The sequence below is a fragment of the Rattus norvegicus genome, chromosome 19 (assembly GCF_021556685.1).
Source record: "Rattus norvegicus strain SHRSP/BbbUtx chromosome 19, alternate assembly SHRSP_T2T, whole genome shotgun sequence".
NCBI lineage: Eukaryota > Metazoa > Chordata > Mammalia > Rodentia > Muridae > Rattus > Rattus norvegicus.
In genome coordinates this window covers 21,422,501-21,433,999 of record NC_141552.1, presented here as the reverse complement: position 1 = coordinate 21,433,999, position 11,499 = coordinate 21,422,501, and the positions used below count along the sequence as shown (strand labels likewise).

Below are 11,499 nucleotides of genomic sequence, written 5' to 3'. Positions count from 1 at the left end.
AAATCTGCTAAAAAGCCAGAAGGATCCAGAATGTAAAATGGTGCGGTCCAAGGCATTTCCAACAGGGGATTCTTGACCTAGGAGTATCCAGACCAGTGTTTATTGTGTGGCTACTTCATTCCCATAACAGCTTATATTTGACAAAGAATTCCAAGTTGTGATATCACTGGGCAGCAGGTGATATCCCATACAGCAGGACTGACTCAGGTTGTAATTAAGGCTGGAGAAACTTACTAGGACCCTGGTAATCCTACCACCCTGGGGCCTTTAGATAGCCTTAATCTGATCTTCCCCCCTGTGCTATTAATCAATTGCTCTTGAAGGTAGATTTGAATTTACAGTCACTGTGAGGCAGGAGAATTAGGACCCTACAGTCACTCTGGGCTCCATAGGAAGAGCCTGTTTCAATAGTAAAAGAGGTCACCTGTGAGTTCTTACTGTCTTCCCTGAGGCCTTACTGCTGGAGTTAGACTAGCTGTCTCACCAATTGAAGTAGAGGGCAGAATGCTGGTGCCTTCTATAGTGAGGACTAGTGACAGATGGTCTATGGAAATTCTAGAAAGGTCTACAAGTATTTATGTCCTGTGCATGGGAACTGCTGGCTTCCCTGTGTCCTTTGCCTTTATTTTGCAGTCCATGGGGCACCTGGAAATGTCCCCAAACCAGGCTGTACACAGGGCCTGTCCCGTGACTCTCACTTGCGCTCAGAGCCTGCCTGATAGTCATAGGTCTGACAGAGTCCTGACACCTGCAGAGACCACTATAAGGGACCCTGCAATCCCCACACTGCCCATCAGTGTCTATAATGTCCCTATACGACACTGAGACGGTCTAAGCTCCTTCCAATATTTATGCTGCATCAGAATCTGACCATTGCTACTTTTGCTCCTCTCATACCCACACTAGAAGCCCTGTACCCACACTAGTCCCAGCTGGCCTGTTGCCTACTGACATCTCATGGACTCTGCCCCAATATTCCCTCTTTGCCTGGGTCCCTGCAACTGTGTCCAGTTCTGGCTGCTTCCCTGCCTCCCCTCTTCCATTTTCCAAATGGCCACATTGAAACATGGGTTTCTGGGTCTCCCACTCCTCGGATGCTGGGAACAGGTTCATTCTTTGCTGTTTGAATGGTTGTCCTAACACTGGAGGACCTTGCTTCAAGTAGTGGCAGTCAAACCTGGTGCTGATCGTGTCAGATCTGTCCAGGCTGTCTGTGTGACTGTGGAATGCGCCTCTGTTTTGGCTGAGTGTTATTTACCTCCCTCATGGCCATGTGATAACCAGACCATGAGCATGTTCATTGTTTGGAAAGAAGGGTGTGGAGGACATATGCTCCTCATCCTAGCATTAGTGGAAAATAGACATAGGTAGATGATGCATTCTAGACCATCCTGGGCTATAGAAACTCTGCCTCGAAGAATGCAGGTGGAGCAGGGCTGGGGTTCAGTTGGTTGCCTAGCAGCCTACCACATTGAGCAGGCACTGCTCAACCACCTGTACATACACATCTCCTGAGATCTCTCTCCTAAATGGGAGGTGATCGTGTCCACCTAGTACAGCACATGCCCTGGAAGGACAAAAGCTACCTACAGGAGCTGTGGTGATGACTCCCAGGTTAGAGCATCTGCTGCTCTCTCAGAAGAACCACATGGTCCCTAACAATCATCTACAATGGGGAATGCTATTCCCTCTTTTGGATCATGAGGGAAATGCACTCAGGAGTGGCCCAGACATACATTTGAAAAAAAAAGATCCATTGAGTTAAATGATAAAAATAAATATAATCAGCAACAATAAAAAACACAGCATATGAACGATCAAGTGAAACAGCACCTATAAAAACCTATTTCCCAAAATGACGTTGATAGTCATTATCTTTGTGGTTTAATACTAATGCTGTATTGGAAGAAAAACTGAGGCACATGGTTCTCGATTAGGATTATTCTATATTCCTTTGTGAAAGTTGTCATTTTTTCTGCAGCTCTACAGGCATGAGTGTGTGTTACTCAATATCTGGTGCACACAGTCAATAATGAATGTGTGTTGTAGACTGATATAGACTAGGATGAGCAGAACACATGACAGCATGGATACAGTATGTCAGTGATTACATCATAAAGTGTGTGTCCATAAAATAAGTCACATTATCCACACAAAAGACACTATCACCCTGTGTACCCCTTGGTGGCTTTCAATTCACTGGATCATGCAAAGATCCATATCCAGCTGTCAGTTCTAAGTCTACAGGAGGGGAAAGGACCCTTGAATAAGATGGTCTTAAGAGTCAAGAGTTACAAATCAATTTTTATTCATAAGGAATACAATTTACAAAAAACAGGCATAAAATGAACAACTAAAATGGTATAAAAAATGAAAAACAGTAACAAGAATATATAACTATGAAATAACAAAAAGAAAACTTCAATGAAAATCATAACCAAAAACATTTCTTAACAGCATTTTCTATATGAACATTTAGAAACACAGTTGTAGTGCTGTTTCTCCTCTAGGACGTGAGATGTCAAGGCAGTCCCCTCAGATGTCTCTCAAATGGTGTTGTCGGTATGAGAAAGGAGAAATACCTCAATGAGACAGGCTGGCATACGGATACATAAATTTAGGGTCTCTATACATTGAGGAAATTATCTGAGAAGAAGAATATTCCCCCAAAAAGTTTTGACTGTGAGGATTGTCGTCACAGGGAACTCCTGAGAGAGAAACTCATTCCTCAGGGGGCTGTCTTCCTGGGATCCGTCCTATGCCATGTCTCCTGCAGTTTCTGAGACCTGGGAGGAGAAGGCAGCTATTAAGACACTGATTTGGTGGGGACACGCATACCAGCTGTCAAGTTGCTGCCTTCTGTCCCCACAGCTGCATTGGACAGACAGCACTGATCTTTTCACTGAAATCATTGCTGATATCTCTGCAGGCTGGGAACATCACCAGCAACCCTCACAGTACTGTGGGAGAACAAGCTGCTCCTCAGACTCTACCAGTGCAAACCAAGAATGGGGAAATGGGGAGAGACCTAATTGGGGTGCAGGAAGAAAGGAGAAGGCCACATGATACTGAGATCAAAGCCAATGACCAGGACTCATTCGCCATTTGCACTTGGTTCTTATCCCTACAAGGTGCTTCCAAACATCACATGACCCCTGTATGACCTTTGTCACGCGACCAAGAACTCGTTCAAAACTCTTCATAGCATCCAATCTGTGATAGGGAGATGCAGTCATGTGATATGTTATTCCTCTGTCACCATTTCTGGATTGCAGTTTCAAAAAGGGCAGAGAAGTATAATTGCCCATAATTCAGTTTCTGAAGAGTGGTTAACATCCCAGAATACTTGTGCATAGACAGAGCAATGAATAACTCTATCACATGAGGTGGGTGACTGACTGGGTGTGGGGAGATTAGAAAGGTGATAGGGGAAGCAAAGATGTATCCAATAGGCAAATGGTATCAGACATTGTTAATCTGACTCAGCTGCTTGTTCCTACCACATTTTGCTGGGTCTGGAGGTTGCTGGCCTTCTCCTGTTCGTCTTCATCATTCGGGTTCAACTCAAACAAGTATCGCTGTAACTCCTTGCTCTCCTGCTTCAATGTGACCAACTTCTTCTTCATACATGCCTGGTCCATCAGGAGCCGGCTGTGCAGGTTGCTGGAAACACACTCTGCATAGTAAGATCCTGAAGCCTCTTCCTCCCATTCCAACTGCCAAATCCCACAAACTCCACCAGGACCCAGATACCCATAAAGACTTCATAGAATACATCTCCATACATGTAAGGCTGCTGCACAAACAGCAAACGGCCAATCCAGGGAAGAATAAATTGTTTCTGTGACCCAAGCACCAATAAGAGTCCATGTCTGTCCAAAAGAACAAGGGATCTACAACTACCCATGAGAGCCCTATGCATTGGGACAGCATCAATTCGTAGGCAGTAAACAACCACAAGAGGACAGTAGAACCAAGGGAGGTCATGCAAACCATGTGGTCCACACATTGAGCTTTGTTAAACCTGGTATGACCCCAGAGCCACAGGTTGGCCTAATAACACTCTGATGCCTGAATCAGTGTAGTTCTATCCAGAGCCTTCTAAAGATGCATAGACACTGTGCTGAGAAGTCACAGTCTCTTATGGAACTGAAACTGAGTCCAAAAGACCCACGGCACAGTGATATTTAAACAGCAGAAGAGATGGGCCCAGAGCTGCAGACCCTCCGGTCCAGAACAAAGAGAGGCAGCAATGGCCATTCCACAAGTGATGGGCCCTTCTGACCAGTACTTACTGATAGAAGTTAATCTCCTTCTTGAGCTCCTGAAATTTCTCACGATGTTCAATGTTCTTTGTGTCTAAGTTGTGCAGTAATGACATGACCTCTTTCTCCTTTATCTTCAAGTTTTCATAAAATGGAATTGGCCTGAAGTAGGGGCTGGCCCCAGGAAGATAGAACCCAATGAACATCGAGGTTTAGGATTATATGAACTCAGGCTGTGTCCTGTACTACCCCAGCCCTGGAAGGACACTTTCTGAATTCTACATATTTGGATCTTCTTCAGATTCAGAAACTTGGAATTGTGTGCCCAGGACAACAGAAGCTAAGCACCCAGATAAAGGGTTCCCTGGCTCACTTTTTTCAATCAGGAGGGCTGGATCTGCATTCAAACCTGTTATGCTGTCAAGAGCCTAGGCCACAGAGCTTACCCAACCACACACACACACACACACACACACACACACACACACACACACAAACACACACACACACACACACACACACACACACACACACACCCAGAAACCTCTGATTTCATTTTTCCTGTTTTGACAAGTGGAATGCTACAAGCCGAATAACTAATATTCTAGAGGCAGACAGTACACATAATTCTGGAGATGAGACCAGATATTGCCACAAACTTATAATCTCCCCAAGGCATACAAATGTATAGACAAATGTGACCATACAGGCAAAGAACTGTATTGTTGAAAGTGGGGCTTCCAAAATAAAGCACTTACACCTCCATGAAACTATTATACAGGTATATCCTGAGTTCAAAAAACAGACCCCTAAATTCCAAGTGTGCAGGGACATAGAAACATATAAAAGTTGTGCATATGCATGCAGACCTGTGCACACACAGACACACAAACTGGGACACACCCACAAGAAAAGAAAAGTAAACAGACTCAGAGAATGAGAAAGAGAGACAAATATGGAAAGAGCACAATGAGAATCAGTAGAAATGTATGCACCATTACTGTCTCAGTGTTTAAGGCACACAGACAAGAAGGAACAGGCCTGAGCCTCAGGCCTTCTAGTTAAGCATGATGATCAACAATGTGGGACCTGTTACCTAAGGGTGCTGCCATGAGATGATAGCGTTCAGTCACCTTCCTAGCAAGTACAAACACTCTCCACAAACTCACAGCACCTAGAACCTTGCAAAGCTGCCACCTGTCAAGGGATTTCCAATTGTACACTGGGAACTCATGCTCCAGTGACTTTATCCCTGAATTCTTCACTCAGATCACAAGTTCAGATTTTCAACAGGCAGAATCAGAGAGTCCATTTCCAAACTCACTCCTCAGTAAGGGTCAGGTTCTGAATCTCCTCTCTATGGGAGATGAGGTTTAGAACAAGGTCGTTTGTTTGGAGCAATGCTACCTCTTGCTCATGGATCCACCTGTCACATAAAGGAGGCGTTCTGTCAGCTCATTTCTCTCCTTGGTAGTTAGCTCCAGTTCTCTTTTCAGCCTCTCCTCTTCCTCGTTGGCCTGCACCTTGTTTCGGACATTTTCAGGGGATGACGTCTGTCTGCAGGCCTCTGTAGGTAGAAGAACAAAAGTGAACCCGCATGGGGCAAATGCATAGAGCATACACAGACCACAGTGAGGTCCAAACAGGAGAACATGCTTGGAAGCCAGTGTCACTGCAAGGAGTTTGGTCTGCGTAAGAGGCGTCCTAAGTGGATCACAGTTCCCCCACTACTATATAGAGACCAAGAGATATAAGCAGCCAGGTGTTCCCTATGCCCGCCCACACAGGCTTACAAGTACCAGAGAGATGCCTTCTCCAGGATTATTATCAGGTACGCAGGCTACAACCTGGTTTCAGGACCCTCACCCCTCTGGTTTCAGAAGTCAGATCATCAATTCAGCATCCACAATGACTTGATTGATCAGGGATACTCAGATATCCTACACTGTTACTCTCGTCCAATAACTTTGCATTAAAAAGTCATGTAGGGGGAGGACATGGTCAACAGACTTATTAATTCCCCCTACTGAAATGACAAATGCCCCAGAAGTGCCAGTAGGTTACAGGCTCTCTCTCTACCTGCCCCATATAGTTTGGCTACTGTAGAAAAATATCTGCCACACAGAACCTCTTGTATGAAGGTAAGATTGGCCCCGTCAGCCAGAGGTAGTCAGAGGAGTTCTAAGAATATAAGGTCATGGCCAGGAGCACAATTCTCTCCCTCTGACTACTGTCAGATAGTCACTGAATTTAAAGAAGCAATGAAAGTGAAGTACATTGATGCCCTGTTTAATTCAGAAAAGTTATACCCTCCATGACTACTTATGGTGTTATTATATCAATTTAACATACCGAATGCACTGTAAAAGTAAAGACTAGAAGTTCACCCAATAATAGCATAGGCATTGCCATATCCTCCATGTGGTTATGGAGAAACTAATGATGTGAAAACCTTGACTTTCAGGAATTGTGATAATCATGGAATTCAATATCTGTGGAGATGTTCCAGTGGTTGTGGCCCATTACTAAAAAGGTCAGCGGAAGACCCCCACACACACCCCTGACAGGAAGCTCAACATACACTGCCCAGAACTTACTCCACATTCCCCATGTCCTGTGTCCATCATTACCTTTAGGTTTCATTTGCTTCACTCTAGACTCTTCTCTATCAATATCAACTCTCCCAAAGCGCCTACAAAGACGGGCAAACATGTCTGTGGATATATCCTTTGGACACTAAGAGAAAAAGTAGGGAATTGGTTGTCACAACGATACTGGTGACATCACAGGGATTCCAAGGTCTCTCTCTCTAGGAGACAATAGAATGTCCACGAAGGGACGGCTGATGTCATGGATAACAGACTTTGCCTCCCTGCTAATGTTCTCCCTGTACTGAGCAAAAGCTGATGGACCCTTTTCAGGGGACTTCCCTGTGGCATAGCCACTGAGCACCACATGCTTCCAAAGCCAAATTTGGCTCTAGGCTTGATTGGAAAAACCTAAGTCATTGCTATGTATCTAAGTGAGTGCTTCCTCCCCAATCCCTGCACAGAAATGTTTCATCCTACCTCAAATTCTCCTCAGTCAGCAATATTACCCATTAAAGATTACTGAGAAATCACACCAGTTCCTATAAGTAGCCAAAGAGGTCTCCTGTGTCATCATGTGCAGGTGCATGAAATCACACCCAAAAATAGCCTGTCGGGTAGGTTGCGATGTGGGTGTGTGTTATAGGTACAACCTGAAGCTTTGTGCTTAACATTTGACAGTTGCCACCAGATTCCTTAGGAGAAAGAATTGCATTCATTATGGTCCTGGCAACAATAGGGTTATCTGTTAGGAGAGGAAACTGAAATATTGGATCCACCAGTGAATGCACCCTCAGGCTGAGTGTGGGGCTCTCCTCTTTGCACTTAAGTTACCAAAGCAGGATTGCTTACAGGCCTCTCTAAGCTATAACGTGTGATTTCATCTGAAAAATAAAATAGTCAGCAGATGTTGGGGTGATGCAGCCAAAGGAGTAGGACAAGCCTAGAGACATAACTCAGTGGACAGAGTAAGAAACAAGCATCTTCACTCCTGTTTCATGGATCACCCCACAAAACACAAAAGCATCTGTCGTATTAAAAAAAAACAGTTATTTTATTGAATGCATACACTAATACTGTTTACAGTATTAGTGGCAAAGCTCAGATTTTGGGGGCAGATCCATGACTTGAACTATCTTCCTGACAACATATAAAGCAATAAATAAATAAATAAATAAATAAATAAGAAAAAAACCACAAAAATAAAAAACACAAAAAGCACAAGCCTCTGATGTGAAGTTACAGAAGAGTGATCCAGTGGTCACTTCTGACCAGGCCATTTTAGCTATGACAGTGCATAGTGACCCTTAATTTGATGGGTCCTATATAAAGCTTTGTGCAATATTGTCATTTTAACCAACCTCATCCAGAACATACATAACGACACAGGATATGATTGCCATGTCCTTGCTGTGTATCAAGTTATTTTTCTGTGTCCTTGATTGTCAGGCATATTACAGCAACAATCTGAGATGGCTGGTAGACTTGGAAGAAAGTGGATATGAAAGATCCCCGTTTGATATCAGTACAGCCATTTCTTAAAAATGAGAATCTTTTAAGCTGGTCCTCGCTTAGCCCCTAGACGTTAGACAATAGACCAGAAAGTACAGAAAGCACATTCCCACCCACTCTCTAGGAAGCTGCCCGACCATAAGAACGGAGGGTATAGAACATATTTACTGCAGGGCAATTACAAGACAGGAAACATCTCTGGGAAGCTGACTGACCACTATAGAAGTGAGATATCCTTGGTACTGAATGCAGCTGTGCTATAGGCCGACATAGCTATACCTTGTCCTGGGAACTCTAGAAGAGAAACACCTGCCAAGACAGATATCCTTGGTCCTTGTCCTGGGAACCCCAGGATAAGAAAACATATATCAAGTCAGATGTCCTTCCTACTGAAATAGCTACATTGATGTGGTTACGGCCTTATCCCAGGACGAGAAACATCTGCCTAGTTATCCTTGGCACCGAAATAGCTGAGCTAATGAAACTGTGTGATCGTAAATGACTGTTTAAGCTGTACATTTCTGTTGTTCGAGGCTCCTCACATCCCTCCTGCGTGAGGACCGTGTCGAGCCCCAGTGCATGGTATCCCAAAGTAAACCTCTTGTTTTTACATCAAGACTGAGTCCTGTGTGTTCATGGGGTGGTGATTGTCCTAAGGACTGGTGTGAGAGTCTCCTCTGTCTGAGGGTCTTTCAGATAAAGCTATAGTTGTGGGTTACACACCTCAATTCTCATTGGCTAATGCTGTCCTCACAGTCCTTGGAGGCCCCTTTGTAAGACTACCTGTTGGAAAGTGGAAGCAGCTTTATTTGAGCTCAAAGTGAACAGGACGAGCAACTTAGAGAACAAATGGGGTAATTGAGAACCTGTCTAAAACCAGCACAGAAACCCACCCTCCATTCAAAGCATCATCTACCAATTCTTGAATTTTTACCATTCTTTGCCAACCAGTCTTTCATTCAGGAAAGGTAGAAAAAAACTGGAAATGATCTTTGTATTCTAAGGACCTTGATCTGTCTTTCCTTAGGTTCACGTTAAGAACAAATGAAATGGGTATCACCATCTGAACAACTTAGTATCACCTACTCAGCATTTCTAGCCTAATACTGTGCCTATGGCAATCTCAAGCTTCCCTGAGTGTTGCTGCCCCAGCAGGAAGAATGAAGAACTGAGGTCAAACCCCAGTGAACCTTTCAATGGGTTAGAAGAAAGCCATCAGAGATACTGCACTTCTTTGTCCTTAGATTAAATCAAGATGATACGACATGAATCTATTGGGCTATTCAACCATCCATCTTCCTCACAACCCCACCTATCTGAGTTCATTGCTTGGCAGAATTCATGCCCCACCATCCTAGATATTTCTTGATTCATTGCTGCCAAGGGCCAGGTTTCCTGAGTTTTGTTTTTTGTATAATTGGGTGTAGTCAATCATAGTTGCCCTCTGTAAGAAATGACAAATATCTATAATAACTGACCACACTGTACTTGTGTATACAGGTACAGTAGTGGAAATTTCAGCATAACTGAGTAGTGGAAAACCAGCACTGTGTCCTGGCCTTTCTCTGCCCATATCACAGCTCACAGGCGGCTGGGGCAAACATTGAGTTCCTCTGTAGAAACAGAGTGAGGTTGAATGGACACTGAGCAGGCAGAGCAACACAGCTGAGGCAACTCAATTCCAGCAACAAACGCATTATTTGTTTCCCATCTTAACAGCTCCTTTTGAGGACTTGTCCCCACACCTAGCTTAAACACAGCAATTTTCATACATGCTAGCCTGCTATTTCATATCGTTGCTGTAATACGCCTCCACATCATAGATTTCAAAAAAATATATACCTAACACTGAAAAGGGTGATGCTTGTCAATATCTAGTGCGTTGGGGGCCCAGGTACGGTCACAAATAACCAGGACACAGGGGATGCAGAGCAAAGGCAGATGCAACTGCATGCAGCTGCAAGTTTATTAACCCTTATATAGGCATGAATATGCATTACCTCACTTTCCCTTTTGGCAAGATATAATAAGATCGTTATTCCCATGATACCAGGAACGACTGAGGCAAGACTAGGCAAAGAAGTAAGGCTAAGCAAAGGCTTCTTCTTAAAATATCTGTATAGCAAACCACCCTTCTTCCTAGTATCACAATACACTTGTCATAAGCCAGAGAGCATGAGAGCCGCATCCACAAACATAGGACACAGTACAACATAGTGTGAGGTAAAGTGAGAAAACATTTTCTTCTCAAGGGCAGCATTCCAGCCCCTGCTTGCATCTCTCAGCCGTCTTTCCTTGATCCTGTCTGGGAAGTGTATCTCAGTGACTCCACAATTTCTTTCTTTGTTCTTTTGTTTTAAAAGTAACACTTTCTATAACATACCTAAATGTCCTCAAAGGGGTTTAATCGTGCAAAAAGAAAGCAATATAATATATAATGTATGTAACCTTTAATGAGTGTATCTATTTTCTTAGGGGTATTATTCAAATACCTTCCCAGATCTGGATTTAACTTTGGTAATTGTTATCTGTCTACAAAATCAACAATATCGAAGAAATATTCCAGTTTTCTGGCGTAAAGTCCTCGGGAGTAAGAACTAATGATTTTGGAATTTGCTCGGTGTCTATTGTTATGTCCCTCATTTCATTTCTGATTTTTAATTTATGTATTGTCTCTCTTCTGCATTGTTAGTTAGAGGAAGGGGTTGTCTCTCTTGTGGATCTTCTCAAAAAAAAAAAAAAAGAGGAAGAAAACACAGCTCCTGCTTTCCTTGACTTTGTATTTTTCTCTTTGTTTCTAAAGGCTTGATTTCAACCCTGAGTTTATTGCCCTTGATCAGATCCTACAGACTCTCTATGGGATGAAGCTTTGCCTCACTTGGTAACAGCAGCATGGAATAAATGAAGCTTCTGCTGATCTGTGTTGTGGTGTTGCACATCACAATCTCACCGAAAACCATGCATAGCCTGGTTTTAGGCTCTATTAAAGCAGCCCACTATTTCAGTGTTCCCTGCAAGGTGCCATGGAACAGTAGTAACATAATTCTGCATGCACATTGACAGGTTTCTCCACGGTCTTCTGGGTCATTTGATAAAAGTTTATAGTGAATTCATGGATGAACACACACACACAC

General features: G+C 43.5%; 1 protein-coding gene across 1 annotated transcript in view; it reads right to left on the bottom strand.

Moving 5' to 3' along the window:
- Positions 1–2,291: 2,291 nt before the first annotated feature.
- Positions 2,292–11,499, bottom strand: part of LOC147999083 (disks large homolog 5-like) — a 45,330-nt gene continuing 36,122 nt past the window's right edge. The window contains exons 2-5 of the mRNA XM_087596109.1: positions 5,673–5,832; positions 4,296–4,439; positions 3,501–3,663; positions 2,292–2,786 (exon numbers count right to left, since the gene is read on the bottom strand). Of these exons, the coding sequence (XP_087452235.1) occupies positions 2,757–2,786; positions 3,501–3,663; positions 4,296–4,439; positions 5,673–5,832 (497 nt within the window). The 3' untranslated portion in view covers positions 2,292–2,756. The remainder of the gene's footprint in view (positions 2,787–3,500; positions 3,664–4,295; positions 4,440–5,672; positions 5,833–11,499) is intronic.